General features: G+C 43.6%; 1 protein-coding gene across 1 annotated transcript; it reads right to left on the bottom strand.

Moving 5' to 3' along the window:
- Positions 1-9,196: 9,196 nt before the first annotated feature.
- On the bottom strand, positions 9,197-23,156 carry GPR26 (G protein-coupled receptor 26). Its single transcript, XM_056494908.1, has 3 exons — positions 22,355-23,156; positions 17,808-17,921; positions 9,197-12,943 (listed from the first exon to the last, which is right to left on the bottom strand). The coding sequence occupies exons 1-3, from the start codon at positions 23,020-23,022 to the stop codon at positions 12,712-12,714; spliced, it is 1,014 nt and encodes a 337-aa protein (XP_056350883.1). The 5' UTR covers positions 23,023-23,156; the 3' UTR covers positions 9,197-12,711.
- Positions 23,157-23,625: the final 469 nt, after the last annotated feature.

Raw genomic sequence — 23,625 nt, 5'->3', positions numbered from 1 at the left:
GGCAAATTATATTTCAGCAAACGCTGATAACAAGTTTATCATAGAAAATTACTCTGAAATTTGGGATCTGGCAGAAAGCTGAGTGGGTATTTTTCACATCAAAGGACCTCAAAGCTGATGAAAGCCCAGGGTAGGAAATGGGATGGTCAGAGCAGCATTCCTTTGATGAGTTTGTGATTTGACAATCAACTGTTGATTGAAATGTTGAGGATGTTGAAATCACCCATTTCCAATTTAAAATAAAATAAATGCCTGTTAGTAGAAAGAAAAAGATAAACTATGGAGGGGGAGGGAGGAAGGAACAAATCAGGGTGCTGAAAATGAAGTAGAAATGAATCTCTGTGACCCACAGCAGCAGTGGGGTGTGTGTTTGTGTGGGCACACAAGAAATGAGGAGGGGCCATCAGCACTGCAGAGCTGCCAATTGTTCCACATTAGAAACCCCAAATTGTACAAATGCAGCCTTAATCCATAACAAACACTGCAGTGCCCAGTGTTTATCAGCTTCCCTGATTGCATCGAATTTCAGTCAGCCTCAGAACTCAGGATGTAAAATTGTGGTTGTAACATCCCTCCCACCATCCAAAAACAGAAAAGAAGGAAAAAGAAAACAGACAAAACAAAAGCTCCACCCTGCTGATGGAACCCCAGAGTCTCCTGTGATTTGAAAATGTTACCTTGAAATATTTGGGAATTTGGCCCCAGCTCATGCCAAGAGAGGAAACAACAGATTCTCATCTGCTGGAACCATACAAAGCCTGCTGATGTCGAGATAAAACTGCCCAGCCCCTTTGTCACTTCCTTATCAGCATCCCAAAGCTTGCCAAGAGTTACTCTTTATCTGATTCCCACAAGGAAAGCAGGAGGATTTTCTACATCAAAGTTCGTGACCCAGCCACACCTGGATGTTTATCAAAGGTCCAGCACATTACATTACAAAAATGTCATTTGAGATATCTTCTTAAATTTATATAACCATCTGTGTAATAGAATTGTTCAGGATGGAAAAGCTCTCTAAGATTTGAGCCCAGCCGTCCCTCCTGCCATGTCCCCATGTCCCCATGTCCCACATCTACAGAGCTTCTAGATCCCTCCAGGGATGGGGACTCCACCACTGCCCTGGGCATGTGTTAGAGCTGGACAAACCTTTCTATGAAGAAATTTGTCCCAATATCCACCCTGAGCATCCCCTGCCCACCCTGAGGCCGTTCCCTCTCCTCCTGTCCCTGTTCCCTGGAGCAGATCCCAAATTCCCCTGCCTGTCCCCTCCTGTCAGGGAGTTGTGCAGAGCCACAAGGTTCCCCCTGAGCCTCCTTTTCTCCAGGCTGAGCCCCTTTCCAGCTCCCTCAGGAATTCTCCAGCCCCTTTCCAGCTCCCTCAGGAATTCTCCAGCCCCTTCCAGCTCTGTTCCCTTCCCTGGACCAGCTGCAGCCCCTCAATGTCCCTCTTGTCATAAGGGACCCAGAACTGGACACAGGATTTGAGGTCCCTCAGCAGCCCCAGCACAGGGGACAGGCACTGCAGAGACAATAATATCTTGTTTTTAAGGTTTAATACCTCAGTGCCCTGTCCACAGAGGCACTGGTTAGCACTGAGGCTGTTCCTGCTGCAGGCTCTGTGCACACATGAATTAATGATGATAAGAGCTCTGAAAACCTCCTGAAGATCAGGCACTGCCACCAGCCAAGGACACCCTGCAAAGTGTCCCTTGGCATTTCAGCCACCATTTGTCACATCAGCTCTCTCTAACCAGCAGTGCTCCTGCCCCTCTAGCCCAAAATACCTGGAATATTTTGGGTAACTTCAGTGACTCAGCAGCTCTCTAACCTGCAGACAGGCAGGGGGTAATTTGTAAGCAAACAGACCCAAATTCAATCAGCTGTTCACAACAAATAATTTGAACATCTCTGTGCAGTTAAAGCAGATCTTCTTAATGTGAAAATGATGGCACGTACAGAATCCCTTTAATGGGATGATTAAGAGCTCTGGGCTCCTGGGGAAAGCAGAGCAGCAGTGTGTGCACCTGCATCCATTAAAAGGAGCAAAATCTAGGGAATAACAAGCTGTAACTTGCCATCTGTGGGGCATGGGAAGAGCTGGGGTGGACAGGAAAAAAAATCCAGTGTAATACAGCCTGGGATGGTGGAATGAAGCTCACATGGGGCCACACTGGATATTCACTCCCTCCTAAAATGGATGGAGATTTTGGAACACACATGGAATTTGGGTTATGGAGGAAGGAAAAGTAAAATTAGAAAGGCACAGGTAGTATCTGTGTCACCTCATCAACTCAATCTACTCTGCTCATTTTTACCTTGACAAGAACATGTCTCAGTCTCTGGAAGAAACCTGTGAATGCTGGCCAAAAAGTAGAGGAGAAAACAATCCAAAGTAACTACAAGTTCTTCTCAGATGATCTCACTGCCCATGTATATTCATTGTTTGCTGCTAGGCAGAAATATTCTTTCAGTCCTCTTGACGTGGAAGAAGTGGAAATTGTAATTACAAAATACTAATATCTTCTGTAAAATTAATTGACTCATTTTTAACAGATAATAGATTTTATTACCTTTGTAGTATTCCTTCAGAGGAATAAGCTTGTAAAGCCCATACATATTTATAGGTGATACAAATATAGAAATATGAAAAAATGCATAGATATAGATTCCCTTCCTCTTCCTTCTTTCACATTGCAAAGAAGGGACAAAGCATGAGAAAAAATATCTGTAACAAGGAACCCAGGCTGTAATAGCTGTGTTAAGGCTGGCAAGGTCACAGAAGAAGGTGATGTGTGACTACCAGTGACAAATGTCAACACTAATGTGAGTTTATTGACAAGCACAGTGGTGGGGATGGCAGGACAGTGAGGTACAGGCCCTGCAGTGCACAGAAACTGATAAAGTCATTGCTCATCTAATAAGGGATGCTGGTGTGTCCCTCCTGGATTGGATGTATGTCCTTAAATTATCAGGCAGCACTTCTTTCCATGGAACATCTACCTGCTGCTGAACACACCATTATTTAGGGAATGGTGTGAGTTCACCATCATTTACATTTTTCTTTAGATTCAGATACCATCTGCTGCTCTGTTTTCTTTTGCCTAATGTCACAGTCATAAGCATGTAATTACCATACTCCTACTCATCTTTTTTTCATGTTCTTATTCATTCCAAGCTTAATTTCAGTCAGATTTTGTCCTTAGTTTTCTTAAACCCTACAATTATTAGAAGACACTTAATGGGATCAACAGCAACGTTTCATGCTGCAAGGATAAATTTTGAAACGGATTAAATGAGGACAAATGACACAGCACTGAAAGCAATCTTTGGATCAGAAATAATAGAAGGAAAAAGTAGCCTTGTGAAAACTCAGAAATGTTGATTTTGTATGTATTAAAAACCCTAAATCTCAGGGGGTTTTTCTCATAGTGGTAAAACAAGAATTTGCAACCCTGAGAAAGTGCAGCCCTGGCTGTGCTCTTCTGTCCAGGTTCAGAAAAAACTCAGCATGGATCAGTTCTGACCCTCAGAGTCCTGCCAGGTTTGCTGTTTGCCTCTGGGTTATCCTGTAGCTTAAGGGGGGTTATAAAAGCAAGGAGAGGGATGTTACAGGCAGCTGGTGACAGGGCAGGGGACAGTGGTTTTTAACTGAGACCATCCTCACAGGGAACAATTCCTGCCCAAAATCCCACCCATCCCTGCCCTGTGGCAGTGGGAGCCATTCCCTGTGTCCTGTCCCTCCATCCCTTGTCCCCAGTCCCTCTCCAGCTCTCCTGGAGCCCCTCTAGACCCTGGAGGGGCTCTGAGCTCTCCCTGGATCCTTCTCCTCTCCAGTGAGCACCCCCAGCTCTCCAGCCTGGCTCCATATCAAAGGTGCTCCATCCCTCTGATCACAATGGATTTTCCTGTGATGTTTGCACAGGATATTCCAGCACTCCTGCTGGAAAACAATCTGTGCAACCACACAAAGGATGTAAATATCAGTTTGGGTCAGCTGCTTGTCATAAATATCCCAGAAGCCACTGAATGGCTCCCAACCTTTTCCCTTCATTTTTGGATTTGTTGTGCTCCAGAGTCAGGAGCAGGGTGGCTCAAGGACACACCTGAGCTCTTTATTCTGTGCTCTTTATTCTGTGTTGGGACTCCTGCAGCTCTTCCTGGGCTCCTCTCCTGCACTGCACAAAGGATTTAAATAAACATTTCCATTATTTCAGATGCTTTGCCATGGTGGGAATGTGCCCCTGCCTTGCTGGCATTGCAGCTGCTAAAACCAGGCCAGCAAAATTTGGCATGAAGCTTTTAAATTAGTTCTAGCATGATGATGGCAAAATAAAAAAGTTTTATAATGATATAGATGGCAAGTCCTTAGAAACTACATTTCCTTGCATTTTCCAAGATAATTATTCTGTCTCTGTTAAATCTCCAGGCAAAACTTTCCAGGAATTAATATTCCTTTGCATTTGCCTTTGTGCTGTAAAAGACAATATTTAGGTCCTTCCTAAGGGATGAAAAAAAAGAGTTGTAATGGAGACCAGGGCAAAATAAAACCTCCCACAGATTCAGAGAGGGAACAGCATCCCAGAGTGGCTCACATGGTGTTAGCAGCTTCCCTTGTCTGAGCCTGGAGCCCAGGATGGAGCTGGATTTGGGATAATGCCTTTCCCTGTGTGAGAGCAGGATTGTTGTACTGAGGTTTGCAGAGCCAGCTTCTCCTTTCAACGATAACACTGAAATCTTTGCAGGTGGAGCCTGGTTTGTGCCTTGCTCTCAGCACAAATTAGAAGTGGCTACAAGGCTGAATGTGAATAAATGATTTACCTCAGCCAGCCCTGCCAGCCTTTGTTAGAGCAGAGTGTTAATCTGGATTCTCCTGTTAGTGTGTGCCTGCCAGGGAGGTGAGGCATGCCCAGAGAAAGGTGGGAAATAGTTATTTAAAATAATGGGGGGAAGTGGGAATAAAAGACACAGCACAAAGTAATGGTGTTGGTTAAATCAGACATTATTTGATGTCTGTGTATTTTCAGCTCTTCTGGGATCTCTTCTGCTTTTCTACAGTGGAGATTTAACACCTGTATGGGAAGCAAAAGAGCCCTTAAGAGGCCTAATCTGTGCACTGGAGAGGAATTTAATCTTCAGCTCAAATCTCTGTCTGGAGATCACAGGGAGAAGAGTGGAAATGGTGCTGATGCCAGTAGTGGAAGGTCTCTGCCCATGGCAGGGGTGTGGAATGAGGAGACCTTTAAGGTCCACTCCAATTAAACTATTCTGTGATTCTATGTTGTTAATAAAATTAATTATTGGTTATTAATATTAGTGATCAATCTCTGTAAATCAGAAAAACCCATTTGGGGACCAAGAATTTGGGCTTTACATGGACAATGTCAGACTCTGCTCTTGAGGACCAGAAGTTTTGCCCTTTGCAGGGTTTGCCACTTGGGTGGTGTTGAGGAAGAATCTTCAAGCCAAGACTTTTCTGTGGGAATTCTGGATGGGGGAGGATGCTCAGGGAGCAGGAAGAAGAAGCCCCTTGGTTTCACACCAACCCTGGAACCTGCCCAAGATGTCAGGGAACAACTAAACTTCAGTAGAATTACATGTACTAAGGCTAAACACATATTCAAGACTGGACAAAAGCATTGTGTATTCAGATTCCCCAATTATTCCACTTGTGTTGCTCATATTGGAATGAATATTTCATTGAAATGGACTTTGTAGCTGCTTTCCAAAAAAATGGGAGGGGGTGACCAGGTCATATCATTGCAATGACACCACAGGCTTGACTTTTACAACAATGAAGTGAAACAGACTTTTTAAAACATAAATTTTATATGAAAAAATAGCTCATGCCAAGTCATTTATTATAATCACATTTCATTAACAGTAAAGTTAACAAAATCACAATATACAGATTTAGTATGTATTTATTTATATATGTCACTTTGTAATAACCATTAACTCTCTGTAATAAAAATATATTACAACATTTGATATGTATCCACAAAGCACAAGCCATTGTAAACAGAACAGACAGCACAGGCCCCAGTATTCAAAATCTGAACTCAGGAATAATAATGATTTTGTTGTATTCCTTTATACTGTAGACACAGAGGATTTTATTGTCTGCCTTGGGGTTAAAGGATTTGTTTCTCTACAATATCTCTTAGGAGCCTCAGAGTTTAGCTTACCTGGGACCCCAAAATCCATGTTAGCTCCTGGCACTCTTAAGTGTTGTCATTACAAAGAGGTCTGTGCATCCCTTTATCCATGCAATTTAGAAAGGTTTCTTTGATATTCCCATTTTCCCCCTAAATAAATAACCCCTGTAATTACACCCCATTGTTATACAAAAGAGTTCAATGCAATAAATTATAGTGGAATATTTATAATAATATAATCAAACATGCCCTATCTACAGCAGCTATTAATGTTATTTCATAACTATCTTCCTTCAGACTGGCTCTAGGTGCTTTTAGAAATAGGAAACCATCTGTTTTCAATATTTGCAAAACAAAACAAAATATTTTAAATACACAGACTGAACTTCTCATACCTCTCATGATATGAATGGTCCTTACTCACCCAAGCAACCCCCCTCCCCTTGCAGCAAGGAGTTGTAAAACCAGCTCCTAACAAGTTTTTAGAAATCAAATAATCTTCTAATAGTCTAATCTAGGGACAAATGTTTATATCCAACTGTATCTGGAAGGATTGGTAATGGTTACATTCCTGCAAGAATTCAGAAGGGAATGATTAGTGATTGCCAAATGTATGGAAATTTTAATCCTAAAATAATCTTCAAAAATAAAAATGCTGTGGGAAAAAAAATCTAAGGATTAGAAAATGCCCTGTGTATAAATAAAGTTAATCAAGGCACCTCTTAGTCACCTATTTCTATTTTCCAAGGCAATATGTGATAATAGTTTTCAAATGTCTTATCTGGGAAGCCCTGTGGTTCCTGCTATAAAAAGACCCATTTTTAGTCTGGCTGATGCAGGTAGCTTTATTTTATCTGAATGAGGCTGGGCACAAAGCACAGACAACTGGTCCCAACCTTGTCACATATTTGCTGTGTGACCCTGAGGGCACCAAGCATTTTACTGACTTTTCCTCACAAAAGTCACTCAATTAATGAGATTTCTTCCTTTGTATTTTTTTTTTTTTTTCTCTCTATTGGTCATAGATCCCATTAGCAAAAGAATTCACCTATCTGTGCACAAGGGTTTAGTGGTCAGGAGGTAAATTAAAACACTTTGGTATCTGACTGGGGGTTTTTAAAGTTTTTGTTCCAGATCTCAGATTAACACAAGTGCAATACAGAGCACAGAAAGGGAAAGGCTGCAGCCCGTTCTGCATTCCCACTGATGTCTCACTGAGATGCTCTGACATTTCTTTAGAAAGCTCTGCATCCAAATCCCAAGGGAATGGATGCTTTTGATTTTCTGTTCTTAGCATGACTTTTAAAGAAGGTTTGTTTTAAAGCTCTAAGTGTAGAACTACAGTGACTAGAAAAGTTCATAATGCCAGAAAGATGGAGAGAAACTTTGGACAAGAGCAGGGAGTGACAGGACAAGGGGTAATGGATTCAAACTGACAGAGTGGGTTGAGATTGGGATATTTGGGGAAAATCCTTCCCTGTGAGATTGGCACAGGTGCCCAGATTTGCTGTGGCTGCCCCTGGATCCCTGGCAGTGCCCAAGGCCAGGCTGGACATTGGACTGGGACAGGGGAAGGTGTCCCTGCCATGGCAGGGGTGGAACTGGATGAGTTTTAATGTCCCTCCCAACCCAAATCCCCTCTATGATTCCATGAGTAATAATTCCAAATGGAAATCCTTTTCCTAACATGACTTCATGTGTAGATAATCAGCCATATGGACTCATGCCTTTGGGTATATTGAAACCATGTGAAATAGCATTTCTTAAATAAAAAAAAAGTTATTTTACTCCACAATTGCCATCCCTGCTATCACAGCCCTGATGATTTTGCTTCTTGGCACACACATTTCTGAAGGGCACTTGGAGCCTGTAGGGCTAATCCTTCTCCTTAAAAATATAGACATTTATGATAAACTACAGCAACTCCTCCAGTTCATTAAAAAACAACAAGCCTACATACACATTTACACCAAACACACCAGGAGGGCAGGTCAGAAGCTGACATTTTACAGACTGCAGCAGCTCTTTTCTCCATGTCAACTTTTACACCCTCCCAACAGGGACAGCTGCCTTTTGGAGCAGGATGGTTTTCCTAAAAAAAAATTTCACCCATCAAAAATGTTCACTATATTGAATGCTGAAAGCATAAAAAGCAAATTAGAAATAAATAGATTTAAGGCTATGATGACATTGTTCTCACTTATCCAGGTCTGGGGAGGTCACAAAGACAATCCCTGATTCTGCAGACACAAAATCCAGTGCTCAGCCCTCACAATCCAGCAAAGCAAACACAGTGACTCTGGGCTCAGGATCTAACTGATCTGTGCTGATCTGTGATTTTTGGAGTCAAGGAACAAGGAGCTGACAGAGGTGTGAAGGCTTTGCTTTTAAGCTTTGTTTGATCAGAAGAACACTGAGTGTGGGGAGATCTAAGAGCAGTGAAAAGCAATTTCCAAAGGGTTGTTCCATAAAAATGTGCAGGACAAGATATTCAGAGCCTTCTTCAATTAGGATTAAGAGAGGTGAGGGAGATGTGAAACCTTAGGCATGTGGGCCCAGAAAAATTCACATTCTGCAAGTGACCTAAACCTCTTGGATTTAAGAATTAGACTCTGGACATTCAAACATGAGCAGTTTATACATAAACCATCTGAAAACCAGGAGAGTCTTCCCAAACCCAAGAGGATCCTTCCATGGCAGCCTCAGCCCAATCCATGGCACAGCCACGGGGCTTTGACAGATTTTCACCTTTTTCTTTGGGAATGAGGGAATGTCTGAGAGACCTGGAGAACTCTCAGGCTGGGAAAAGCTCACTGCAGCCAAGGAATCCCAAATCCTTGCAGCAGAGCCAGTTTGTGCTTCCCAGCCTCCCTGACCCCCAGTCCTGCCTCACTTCTGGAACCTCTTAAAAATGTTCTGATACAGCTGGGTTTTTTTTGTTTGTTTGTTTGTTTGTTTGTTCATTTTTTTATTTAGTCTAAAATGTCTTCTCAAAGTTATTTTTTTAAAAAAATATCCTTGCCAGAAGATTTTACTGTTGACCTGAAGCAGACCAAGATAATTTCCTAATGCATTGGCAAAACTGAGAGGGTGAATCACTGCCAGAGGCAGGGATGTGACTTTTGGGGGCTTTTGGGGGCTTTTTGAGGTTCCTTCCAAACTCAGCTGTCTGGGTGCTGTGATATGTGTGGCTACAGCTGCAGCAGTCACCAGGCTCCATAAGGATTTGTCTGGAGCATTTTTCATCTCTAAGATTTTGGGGTTTTTTTTAAGACATAAGGGAAGTTTTAAAAAGTCTGATTTAGGGCTACTGAAAAGAGGTTTTTAGGGCCATCTACTCAAAGTGTATGAACAGGGATGGAACTGAATTAGTTGTGTGGTTGCCTGACATTGGAAGTGAGCACTTGCACATCAGAGGAACTCCCTGAATCCTGTTTACATCCTTCCATTTGTAAATACCATAAAAACACATAGAGAAGGGATCTATAAACCCTGGATAAAGTTATCTAATGGACCAAATCCTCAGGTGAAACCACCATTATTTTGATTTATGTCAAGAGAGAGCCTGGTCCTTAATAATTGTTCAACAAACCCTTACCAGTCCCTCATAGTTTTTGCCAATTGCAGTTACCCAGATCTTCACACTCAGACTGGCTCAAGAGCACAACAGAAACCAGGACCACAATTCTCAGTCAGGGCTCTGAAATGATGCAAAAACCATTAAAATGAACAAAGGAAAAAGCTCAGAATCCACAAGACAACACAGTGGACAGCATTCTCTTAATCATCTGCCAGTGCTCTGCCTGCCAAATTTACAAGAGATGAAGGAAATGTTAATTGAACATGCATGTGAGGAGCAGCTATTGCATATGGGTCACAGACACAACAAACAGAAAATGCATATTGCCTAAGCAGCTGCCCAGATTTTGCACATGCAGCTCCAGATTTTGGGCACAGGTTGCAGCCAAACTTTACAAACTTTTTTCAAAAATATTTAAGTTACAGATGGAAATTTCCCCACCTCCCCCCTTGCACACACACGTGTTAGACAAGAGAACAGCTCTGCTTCATGGGCAGAGATAATAAATACTGAGCATTATTACATTTACCAGCATCATTTTAACTCACTCCAATCAGAGTGTTGTGTAGCACATGTAATACTCAGCAGACAGATAGTTACTCATATCTACATTCATCACTGAGACACACATTTTAGAAAATTTTGCCAGTTGCCTATAAGAATTCAGCTGAAAATCTAGCACTTAACAAGCCACAGTACCATATTTTGAGTATCCTATAAAATGTCATCAGGAAATGCTGGGGTGGTATTTTTTATTTCCTGTACTGAGGCAGTTTGTCAAGCACCAGCATTTACAACTCCTGCTTGCTTCAGATGGTCAAAATATGACAGAGAGCTGATGCAAGGAAAGGGAAATTCTATCTATTCTCTGTTATAAGATTAATTATAGGAGAAAGGCACCATGAAAGAGAGACAAATTTTTAAACACATACAAGGGGAGAGATTTATTGCTCATGGTGGATGTAAATCAACCAGTGACTGACTGTGATACACAAGCATAATGAGACAAGTCCAGTGCTGTATTCTCCATCTATTACTAGACATCCTAAGTGGATTATAGTTTGGTTTTTTTTTTCTCCTGGGAAATTAGCTTATTCTCTTTGAATTTGAAGGTTTGAATGTTTCTGGAGCTGCCCTTATTGACATACAAACCTCCCACTGACTTTGGCATCAGCTCCATGTGTAAGTTTATCACAGCCGTGGACTTTCCTGGTGCAATTTAAGTCAAACATGCTCAAAGTGGAGCTTTTTATCTTTTTAACTCAGTAACAATCAACTTTAGAACATCCTGTATTCTAATACAGTCCCATCATCAATATGTCTTGAATTTCCTCAGGAACAAATACTGAACTGGGTGTTTTTATCTATTGCACCTGAGAAAATTATGCTAAGCCTAAAAAACAAAATTATTAAGATGAGGTAGACTATTTAATCTGGCTAAGGGCTCATTTCAATGCAGTGTTTTAAATGTTAATTTAGGCTTTCCTAAATTATTTTGCTATAATTATGTGTGGAGTTTATTGTAATTATGGTATTTTTTATAACTGAAATTAAGAATAAAGCTGAAATTTTTAATTTACATGGTAGCTGATAATCTTCAGATAATAACTGAGGTGTTATCCCACATTCACTGACTTTGGGGTGAAGCCCCTCACTGAGTCCCCAGTCTGGGTTTTGTATCACAGGCCAGAAAATTCAACAGTGGACATTTTTTGCAACATGCCAAGCCCTTTTCCTGCATGAGAGAAGGTGGCAACTAAAAAGTAATCCCACATATTTTGCAACTTGAGGCCTTATTTCCTCAGAATGCCATTGACAGCTGGAATATGAGCAGGGATAGATGGCAGCACAGCCAGTTGTGCCAGCTGCTATTGGAGCTACCATTGCATTATGAAGCCTAATTAACCAAGCTTATTTAAAAATCTGGGCAGGCATCTGAGTGCATGGTAAATGTTAATAATGTTCCTATGCAGAACTGCAATCCAGAGCTATAAAGGTTTGTACTGACACCTCCAGAGATTTGCACATTCAGATGTGGATTCAGATTATTGGCTCCACTTTCATGGTGGAGAGGGAGCCCTATTATTTGTGCTCCATTTGCTTTGGAAATTATACTTGAAACTCAGATTTAGGCTCATCTTTCCTTTAAGCAGGAAAAAAACTCCATGATTAATAACTCCTCAGAAAAAGAGATTTGTTATTTTTCCTCCTGGGCACAGGGCCCAGATCTGCAGCTTTGGGCAAAATCCAGCTATTCAGAGCTCAGATATATGGAAGGTAGGCAGGAGGCATCCTGACCTTTCCACCCTGTCTGCCATTTGTCTTTTCCTGAAATTTAATGGAGAGAATATTAGTGGGATTCTATGTGAATAACTTAAAAAATTTAGAGAAGACATGGCTGAATCCAGCACACTCCAAAAGTGGTTTTTATCCTCCTTCAGTTCTATGGGATTCTTCCTAAAATATAAATCAGAAAAGGCTGAACTGTGTTGGGTGCTGGATAAATATTTAGCTTGGGGGCTTTTTTAAGCTTTTCCCATTAAGATATTTTCTAGACACAACCTTCTCAAGCCATTAGGGTGGGGTGGTTTCTGTAAAGCCACGTTGGCAGCTACATCAGAGGCAACTTTACCTGCAGCCAATGACAAGCACAGCACAAATACCCCTCTGCAGCTTTTCAGAATAATCTTGAGCCAGCAGCAGTTTGCTCCCATTACTTTCACGAATCCCTCTGCTGAGGACTAGTTTGTTATCTATAGCTGCTGATGGAAATCAATGGGAGATTTGTATTTATGGAGCCTGACCACGGATCAATAGCGCTCTTCCAGCCAGAGGGAGGACGAGCAGCCTGCACGTTACATGGGCCTTTGGAGGGACTCAGCCCTGCCCACAGCTGCCTCCAAGAAGCTGGAGGGCTGAGCAGAGCTCTGGGGTGAGGCAGCTGCTGTCCCAGACGGGCTGTGTGCCCGGCAGCCCCTCACTCGCCCGGCGCCGGCACGCTCCGGCCGTGCCGCTCGCCCGCCAGCGCCGACGAGTTGATGGAGCTCCTCTTGAGCACCTTGTTCAGCATGTCCTTCCACGTCTTCTTGTACTGGTGCCGCAGCAAAGAGTACACAAAAGGGTCTGAGACGGCTTTGCTGTAAGCTAAGCACTTGGAGATGATCCCCCAGTGGGAGCTGATGTGGGCCACGGAGGATAGTTCCACAAGTCTGGGGAAAGAGGGAGGGTGAAAGAGTGAACATCAAAAATTACAATAACCCACCCCAAACCCTCAAATTATCGCTGGGCAATTGCAACAAAACTATAGAAAAGAAACCCCTACTCATGAAAATGTGTATGTTGTCCTCCTCTTATAAATTTTAAAGGCTGCAAATATGAACTTGGAGTCTGCTTGACAAAATGCCATTGCTTGGTCTCATGGGAGTCAAATTCCTCTGCTGTGAGCAAACTAAAAACCCAGCATCAGTCTGAACTCGTGGTTCTAGGTCCCCTCTAGAGCATCTGAGTCACCTCACCATTCCTACCCAGCTCTCTTGGCCAGTCCAGCCCCTACAGAGAGTTCGATGGCTTTAAACTCTGTCTGAGCCATAGAAGGAAAATTCATCCCTGAGAGATGGATTGTACCTGGAATTAAAAAACTGGTGAGTTCAAAGGGCAAGGATTCACATTTGCAACAAATTCAGCAAGACAAAACTCTTAAATAATTAAGGGAGGGGGAGAAGGAAGAGCTCTCATATAAGAGATACTGCTCATATCTAGCCCAGATATTTCACTGTGTACAGAGTGCATTTTTGACAGGGAAATATTGATAACTCCCCACGTCTTTGAGCACCATCAAAGGGCAGCTCTGTTCAATATGCCTCTATAGCTGCTAAAACTATTGATTTTCACAGAGGCCAAACAGCCACGTGTGCTGCTGCAGAGCCCCACATGGCAGATCAGATCTTTGCTGGACCTGTGTGCAGCAGCAGATGTTCTGAAATCTGCCTGGGAAATACTTCAGGGGGTCACATTCCTCCAGACAAGGAGCATCCTGCAGCAGCAATGACAATAATGTTGGTACTTTGAGCAGTTTAGAGATGAGGACTTTGTTTCCCTCAGTCATTTTACCCCCATTCCATAACCTTTCACTACAAATCATTATTTAAAATAATGCTGGCAGATGTCACAGTCCAGTCAATGTGAGTGACATTTCAGGTGACATGGGAATGTCACATGGAAATACTTGGGCATTGTTTGTGCCGCTCTACTGGTGGTGCTGGGCTCAGCAGCTCTGAGGTCCCAAAGAACCCTCATCTGTCCCATTTCTCTCTCACCTCAGCTAAATAAATGTTCTTCCAACCTCTCCTTGTAATTCATGGTCGTTATCTTTCCTACAAAGATCAGAACTGAGACATGATTTTAATCTGTTTGAGCTTCCAGGTGGTCTCATTTGGTGTATTCCCTCTTTAATGAAATGCAACTTATGGCATCCACATTAACACGTTCTAAAATGAGAACTGACAATCTGGAAATTAATCATCTACCCAGCCATATTTGCTTTGTAATCTACCATGAACCATCCTTGTTGTTCTCCACTTCATTTATTCGATGCCTACTTCACATTCTGAATTTCATCATGTTGGATTTCACTTGGATGATTTATTTTTACTGAGGGCTTTACAGATGTGAATTTGATTATGTTTAATTAAATTCAGCGGATGCCTTGAACAAGCAAAATATGACAAATTTGTGTCTGAGGCTCTGTCAGTCAGTTCTATGAGACATTAGCAGTCTCCATTTAAAGCACATCAAGTAGACACTTCAGGGTTGCAAGCCTAGACTTGCTAATTTTACCTTCATTGACTGATCAAATGAAAAGCCCACACTTTTATTAACAAAATCTTAAATATTTTCCTTGTCTTCTGTAAGCTTCCTTGACATTTACACATTTTTCAATTCTCATGCATTATTTTTTATGGTAAATGAAGTTTGCTCTTATCAAGCAGCAAACACAGAAATGTAGCCAAACCCTGAGCTATGCATTTCCATTTCATGTACAAACAATTAAATGTCAGCCTTTCAAGGCATATCACAGGATTTATTGCCTTTGGAAGGTTTTGTTTCTCATTTGTGAGGGAAATTATATGCACAGCTTCCATTTTCATGAAACCTTTCAGCCTAAAAGAGACATTTTCAGTGAGGGAACATTAATATTTCAGTGCTACCTGTAAATTAAATTTTACAGTATCAACTACATAATTCCCTGGCTTGCTTTCATAAGCCTCTCTTCTACTGTCTGCTCTTCAAACCCTTTTGATTTCAAAGCTGTAAGCTCTTTTTCTGTGATATACTGTTCATATTTAGAAGCTTCTAACTGTGTAGATTGTGTCATTTCACATGGCTAGCCAATTATTTTATTTCCCCTTCAGTAAACAAATGAGAATGCCATGTTGAAGAGTGTGACCTTGATCTCTACACACATCATGCACACTGGAAATCCTTTATTTCCATGTGCAGTTAATCACTACATTAAATATTTTACTGATCGTGTGCCCACCCAGCTGGGATGCTGAAAAACACAAATTGCAGAAGAATTCTGTGTGCCCAAGCAGGATCTGCACATGCAGAAGGCAAACAACAGTTTAAAAACAGGGTTTGCTTACCCTCTGTCCCCCAGGGATGATACAACAGGATTTTAATCATCTTCTGCCTCTTCCACCATCCTGTTCTGTAACCTGAGGGCTTGGGACTGTGAACTTCTGCCTGCTATTACTTCAGGATTTTTAATTTAAGGCCAATTTCCTCACACGTTGACAGCACTTATTAACTTACATGAGCAAAGTTCTGTATTTCAGTATGAAATGCCTGGAGTTGGAAATGAATATTAGAAACCTGTATAACTTATCTTCATTTTTCTTATGAAAAAGTTCCTTGGAGAAAAGTGGTTTGGAGCAAGTATATTTAATTTCATAGTGATAAATATAGCAAAGAAAGAGATGTGTAGCAGTGGATTATTTTACAAAACAAAACCAAGCTATGCCTAGAAATATCTGATGTGGGGGATTACACCTGTCATGTTGGTAAAGTGAAACATTGGATCAAAGACAATCAGATTCTGATACACTACTTAAGGTCATCCACTGAACTAATTAGAAGGGTGTTTTCTTGATAAATGAAGTGCTGGGAAAAAAAAAATCTGATTTTTACCTCAATGTGATCTGAAAAACTCTGTTTTTTCTGGTTTACCCAGAGAAGGTTTTATCTGTCTGGGGTCAGGAGCACAACTCCTCCACTCGTTCATGGAATATTTTTAGTGTGGAAACAGGAAGATGTGATAGTAAAACCTTGTGATTTGCTGCTGTCAACCCCCAGCTCAGGGAGTGCTTAAAGCATGTTTAATTGAAATATATTGCTGATAAGGAGAGGCTGAGCAAGGCACTCCCTCTCCTGACTTCTGTCCACAGCCTGAGCTGTGATTGACTGTGTCCCTCTTGAGAGTGCAAAGCACTGGACATAATCCAGAAATTACTACTTGCTCACACAATTAAAATCCAATTTTCCCAGTCCCCAGGGAAGGCAGGGATGAGTGTGCTGAGCACCCAGCCCTGCAAGTGTCCAGAGAGGATCTCCAGAGGGAATCCCTCAGCCTGCTGTGCAGGGATCCTTTTGCACAGGTCACAGTGTAAAAGGGCAGGAATGTGGGAGACTTCTCCCCTCCTGACCTGCCTGACCAGCTCCCCCCTACCCCAAAAACATCCTCAAGCACCCAGGACCCTGCATCTGTCCTCTGCTCACCACCACCCTCTGAGGAGAAGCTGTTCCATTAAAGTGATCCTTTACAGACCAAAAGGAGGAGGCTCAGGATTTCTCATCCCCCTTTTCTGTATTTGAGGCTACTGGGACACAAACTGGGATGCCAAGGAGTGAAGAGGAGGTGGTACCTCAGTGCTGAGATGCCTTTGGAGAAACACAAAAATATTCCTGACAGATCTGGTTAGAGCACTCATTATCACTCAGGATAAGCTGCCAGCTGTTCTGCAACTGGGAGGATTTTCTTTAAGTTCAGAGAGCCAACATGAAATGAAAATTAACCATTTGCAAAAAGACAACTACTTTAATATCTTACAGCTTGAGGATTAAGGCTAAATGTCCTTTCATGCCATTTAAGTGCCTGGCTTGCAGTGGTGTCTTGTGGCCACGAAGTGAAAGCGAAGGTAATTCTCGTAAATTACTTTAATTTTCTAATTCTGGAAATTTAGGGTATTACACTGCTTTGGAAAAGCTCAAGGTTGGCCAAATGTTCCAATATACTGATTCTTAATCAAGATTTTTCAATTATTTTTTTCAAGGTGAATCTGAATTTCACTAGTGGGTGAGCCCCACTAATTTCTATTTAATAGTATTGGAATAGGAGCTGTCTTAACTTTTTTTAATTTTTCTGTTGTGCATAACAGCATCTCAGTTTTTTCCAAAAACTTATAAAGAATGCAAGCTGTAAATTTCCTTCAACAGCTAGATAATGTTTTTTTCTGGATGTACTCACTTCCTAACACTTTTTATTTCACGGGAGAAATTTAGTGCTTCCCACAGGAGCCATTTCCAAAGATAAGCTGGTGGATAGACATCTACCATAAATCATGAGGAGATTCTTCAGTTATGAGCACAGCTTTGATATTTGATATTTATGACTAATAAACCCTAACCAATCAGACAGAACTGTTGTGGACTCTGTTCTCACCTCAGCTGAATCTTGTTGACCAAATTTTTACAGTCTGAGCTATTCAGGTGAGTGTTTCCCTGGAGATCAACCCTGGACTGGGAAGTCAATCAGAGCAGTAGGTGACAACAAAAAAAAAAGTTTGCAAAACCTTATGGACTCGTTTCCTAATCCTTCCTATTCAATCAGCTCACTGACTGGGCTGGGTGAGCTCTGTGACATTTTACAGCATTTGTTATTTCAGTAAATGCAGCCTCTGCTACAGGAGCGGAAACCACATCACAATTCCACAGGAGACTGGATCCTGCTCAGAGTGCCCAAATTCCCTGAGCCAGGAGCATCTCAGCAGCTTTTCCAGCACGTGGCTCACTCACCTGGTGATGACATAAGGTGCAAAGCAGAGGATGAAGGTGCCAATGAAGGTGCTGATTTTCCTCGTTGCCCGCTGCCGCCGCCGCCTCTGCTCCTCGAGACATCGCTCCCGCACGCTGTGACACCAACAGACAGCATCAGCCACAGCAGCAGCCACAGCTGCACTGGCTCCACCACGGAATGATGGGGAGCAACCTGCTTTAACTGCACAAATTACAGCTGCACTGCTTTGAAACGGGACTACACCAAATTTTATTGCACTGTCATCTTGCCCTCCACGAAGTTACTGATAAATTGTTGTGTATTTTTGTGCACACACCCCCATTATATCAACTGATCTATAGTGAAATTGGTGGAATTCATCCTTGAATTCAGTTTGCAGCTCCTTTTTGAACTACTGTAAGCTGTATTTGCAGGCAAGATGATACTCAGAGATTTGGAAAGGATCCAGAGTGGGATAGGCGGCACGCTTCTTCCCTAGAAACAGCAATTCCAACACCACTGCCTTGGAGAGGAGAAACTTCCCAGCAAGGTAACCAACAAAACAACAAAATCATAATGGGAAAAAGAACACTCTGAACCTTCAGCCCAATGTGGGAGCTCTCCCTGTATCCCATAGCTGTGAGCTGTGTGGCCACAAATAACCCATCAGTTCTGCAGGGCTGCTGTGCTGAAAGCTCCACAGAGCTGGAACTCTTTCATAAATCCACAGTCCTGGGATATCCTCACTGCTCACCTGTTTCTAACTGAACAGGTGCACATGAGTCACACCTTGGGGATCTTCCTACCTATGGCATTTTAGAAGAGCTTTTCCTTTGAGTTTTGTGTTGGTCTCAGCAGCTCTGAACACCCTTGGCGTGCCAGCAAGGAGCACAGGGCTGACACCTTGCTTTCAGTGCAAGAAATCCCTGAAATCAGCACTTCACTCATGAAAACTGTGATGAATGTGAAAGCTCAGCGTCCTCCTCTGTCTGACCCCTGTGCTCCCCATGATTTCAGGGGGAGTGGATGAGTTCCTGTCTGCTCCAGGCAGGTGGGTTGGGCAGCACTGGTGTGTCCCAGTGCCAGGACTGCCTGTGCCTCAATAAACCCCTTTGCAAAGATCAGATCTCACAGTCACACAGTCACTTCTCAGGTAAACTGAATGGGCTGGCCCATGACCTTTATATATATATATATATATTTTTTTTTTTTTTCTTTTTTGTTAATTTTTTTGTAAATTTTTAATTGATGACTCACTCTCAGGCTCCACACTCTGGCAGCTCTGAGGCTCATGGCCATACCCTTACATTATTTACTTCATCTGTAAATGTTTTATCACCATCCAAACACATGTTGTGTCCTGAGGATCTCCGTGTTTCAGTGATCTTTGTGGCAATGTGTTCCTCTGGTTGTATTAAAGTGTTTCTTTTGTTCCATTCTAAATTTGTCTTACATTGCCAGGCCCCAGCTATCATGATGTGATGAAATAAATACTGGAGGAAAAGTTTGTTCTCCTAACAAATTGTCTTTCTCTTAAAGAATACGACGCATTTAAAGGTGTTACATGTTGTATGTGTGAGTTATTTGCAGCTAGAAATGACAGCTGAGAAGGGAAAAAAAAAATCCACCTTTTCAAGGGAACCTATGTGCTTTCAATTCTGCAAGAGCTGGAGAACTTGGAGTATTCATTCAGTATTTCTGATGTGCAGAAAAATGATCTGAGAGTTTCATGAGCTTCATTTAAGAGCTGTATCCTTAAATTCACAATATCCCAAGCCCATGGCAATACAGGAAAGTGAATCTCCAAAGCAGGTTCAATTAAGGTGTTGTTAGGGAGGAGAGGCTGCTGTAATTTTTCTCTCTGTTTCCCCAGTTACATCTTTTCCTTTCTGGCACATACAAAGTGTCTCTCACGCCTGGAACTCACCCATGACTGTCCTGGTAGAGTTAAATCCATTTCTTGTGTTCAGACTTTCCAGATGCATCCAATAAATACCACATCACACAGGAGGGGTTTTTATCTCACTTCTTCATGTAGACAATGTACACAGATTAATATTTTGTTTTTGCATCACACTTTCATGCACTAAAATAAGATACATGTGAGTTCCAGTAGTGACATCAGTAACAGAACAGGATTATTGACTAAGCTTTCACTTAAAGATTTTAATATCCTGGGAAATCTGAGCTATATCCCTTTGAAGGTTTGGTATTTTAAACAAAGTTTATGGGATATTGGACCTTAAGATGTAGAGCTGGATACACCAAAAAGATAGTCTAGATAATTTGAATTAAGAAATACATGGGTTAAGCACTTAAGTGAAGTTTTTCCCAAATCTCCCACAATACCCAAGATATTTTGGTCTTAAGAACAAAGAAAAAGCAGGATCCACTGAGAAAGCCTGAGCTAACTTGAAATGCCACGTGCCCCAAGCATTCACACAAATTTGTTGGGTATTTGGAGGTTTCCTTTGTGCTCATCTTGAATGATCTTCAGGAGATCACTCATACCTCTCTAAGTCACAGGTAATAAAGCCATCTGTCACAACACTGTCACTAGACCCCCCTGCGGGTGCATTCTGAGTCACAGGAGGCAGAAAATTGTCTATACTCATTTCCCAGCCTTGAAACTGGACCCTGCAAAGAGCCAGAGGAGTCAGAGCAGCCTAAAGTGGGATTGCAAACTTTGTTCTCCCATTTGGACTCTCCCAGCATGCAGGGCTGTGCTCTCAGAGCACCCTGGAGCTGCCTGTTACATAATGCAAATGATGCCTTGGTTATGTCAGGCATTCCTGAGCATCACTGGCTCTTCCAGCAGAGCTGCAGCCCCTGTGCAGCTCTCACAGGAGGGAAGGTGGCCTGAGATCTGCCCCTTCCAGCAGCAGGAGCTGTCACTGGTGGAAGCAGCCCCTCCAGGGGTCAAATCAGCCACCAGCTCTGCAGGAAAGAAACTACAACACTCCTTCCTTAGAGAGAGGCAGGAGAATAAGCTGATGCCAGAGGTAAAGGCAGAGGGGCAGGTCACTCACAGCAAAGAGCCTGCACTGCTCTGTCTCCCCTGAGGAAAGGAAACATCACTCCCACATCCCCACTGAATCCATCCCGCAGTGAGAGGATCACAAAATGCACAAACACCCTCAAACCAGCCTCAACCAGAAAAAATGCAGAGGAGGAGAAGCAGCACTGAGATTTTTGCCCTTTTACTAAACTTTCCTGTGCAGTCCAGGCATACTTTTAGCATTAGGCAAAATGAGTGGGGTTTCAGACAGCCCTGGTGGGTTTATGGCACTTTAACCACCACATCCCCTCATGCTGCAGGAACTAAGGCAGTGGAGGCACAGTTCATCAACCAGACTGCACACAGGGCAGGAGGGTGTTTTTTCCTCAGTGTGACTTGGGAAATAAGGGAAGATTTATACCTGTGTTTCTCAAGAATGGCAGCAAGACTTGCCCAAAGTTCTGCTCTGCATTCTTGGTCAGGAGACAGCTCAAACAGCTTAAAAGGAGAATTCTGAGCAAATGTTTCTGTTCCTCTCAAATGTGCTGCCCTGCCCTGATCCTTCCAGACTTATTTGTCTTAGCCTCAGGCATCCCCAAGCCATGACCCGTGTTTGAGGACAGCCACATGTGCTCTGAGCCCTGCAGCTCTGCTCCTGGCTGCCTGCAAATGGAGAGGCTGCTGGAGAGAGGGGAGCAGGGATGGTCAGATGGGATGTGTGGGACTGCCCTCTCTGTCTGCTCTCTGCCCTCCTCTCCTCCAGGCAGATTTCTCCCTGTGTCACGCACCACAGCCTGCATCCCTTCCAGATCTGTACATCGATTATTCATGAGAGATTTGTGGCTTGTGCATAATCCCTGGTGTGACTTTTGCACACATTCCTCTCTCCCTGTTTGGTTCTTGCCGTCCAGCCCACAATCCTGCCAGTCTCTGGGGACTTCTCTTGTCTTGAGGCACAAGGGACTTGCCTAAAATCTCTCATTTGAAATGAGTTTTATACACCCCTTGTTTGTCACATTAACATTGCTGCTGAATTCTCTCTCACTTAAGGTTTAAGTACAGGCGTTCCAGCACACGAATTTTGCAGATGTAATTCCCTTAAGGATTCTGCATTCAGGAATGGTAAAGTTACTGAGAGCACAGCAACGGGGAAAGTGCTGGGAAAAGGAGCAGCAGGCAGTGCTCAGCTTCCCTTCCAAACTCCAAGGGACATGTGCAGCCTCCTCCCTCTCAGGGATCCAGCAGCGGGGTTTGGGCTGGCAGTGCCCAAAATACGCAAAGCTGTCGACCACTAAATGCACCTTCAGAGACAAAGGGCAGAGATCTGATTGCTGTCTCAAAGGAAAGTGCATGCCTGGCCAAAACTACCTGATCGTTTGCCCAGCCTCCCAAAACAAGTCCTAACAAAAAATGAGTCTTGCAATCAGAGAATTAAACACAAGTGAAAAGAAGCATGCAGAATAGAACCCTGCTGAAAGGATGGGGTTTTTTCCCCCCTCCCCATCCCCTGCTGTGAGACAGATTAGTCTCTGTTCGCCACAACACTGAGCCCCTCCTCAGGGTTCCTACCTGGGGTGGATGTCCACCAGCAGCACCAGGGTCTGCATCGTGATCACGTCGATCCGCTTGCAGTGGAACCGTGCCACCTTCAGCACTTTGAGATATGTGAAACACAGGACCACGAGGGACAGCAGGAAGCTGAGGGCGTGGAAGACCCCAGTGAAAATCACAAACTGTGTCCTATCCTCGGGTCTCTTGCTGTAGAGCGTGCAGGAGGCGTAGAGGTGGTGGAAACCCAGCCAGGAGAGAGAAGCTGCCGCGATGGGGAAGGACGCCGAGTGCAGCCACGTGTAGCTCAGGATGAGAGCGGCGTCCCGGTACCTCATCTTGGAGTGGTAACTCAGGGGGAAGACCACAGCAATCCACCTGTCAATGCTCAGAGCTGCCATGCTCAGCATGGAGCTGCTGGTGAGGAAAGTCTCCAGGAAGCCCACAGCGTGGCAGAGCTGGTCTCCTCCCGGCTGACTTTTGTAAATGATCCCGGCCAAGGTCAGGGGCATGCTGGAGACGGCCATCAACAGGTTGCAGAAGGTGAGGTTGAGGATGAACAAGCCCGGCACCTGCTTGCGGATGTCGGCGCTGTACAGGAAGCACATCAGCACCAGCACGTTGGCCAGCAGGGCCACGAGCATCAGCAGCACCACCGCCAAGGCCAGCAGCAGCTCCCAGGTGCTCATGGTGCGGGCAGTCACAGCAGGGACAGCGGGGGGACCATGGTGCGGGGCGCCCCCGGCTCGCCCCCCTGGCCAGCCCGCCTGCCCTGCATGCCCGCCCTGCCTGGAGCAGCTCCGCTTGCTCCTCCAGCCTCCCCCTCCTCGCTGCTCCTCTCCACGTCAACGCTTCCCGAGACGTGCACAGAAGCGCTGGGAATGCCCATCAAACTGCAAGGAGGGCTCAGGAATATCAGCAGGGCTGAACCACTGCCTGCCGTCGGTCCATTCGGAGGAGCTGCTCTCCTGAGATCCCCAATTATCAGCCCCCAGCCTGCCAGTGAATCTCCCTTTCTGCCTCTCCCTTGCTTTCTGCCTCTCTCTCCCTCTCTGTCTTTCTCTCCCCTCCCCTCTCCTCCAACCCTCACTCCCTTCCAGGCTGAGTGTAACCTGCTTTTTATGATCACAGATAAAAACCCCATTAATGGATTAAAGCATGCACACTGCTGGTGATTCGCAAACGTGATTATGTCATCCCAGCCCCACAACCCCTCCCCTTCTCCTTGCGACCGTGACTAGACTTTCCCCAGGAGAAATCCCATGCTTTCATTTAATTCATTTAGCCATTAA

Source organism: Oenanthe melanoleuca, chromosome 6 (assembly GCF_029582105.1).
Source record: "Oenanthe melanoleuca isolate GR-GAL-2019-014 chromosome 6, OMel1.0, whole genome shotgun sequence".
NCBI classification, from domain to species: Eukaryota; Metazoa; Chordata; class Aves; order Passeriformes; family Muscicapidae; genus Oenanthe; species Oenanthe melanoleuca.
This window is presented reverse-complemented; position numbering and strand designations above follow the sequence as displayed.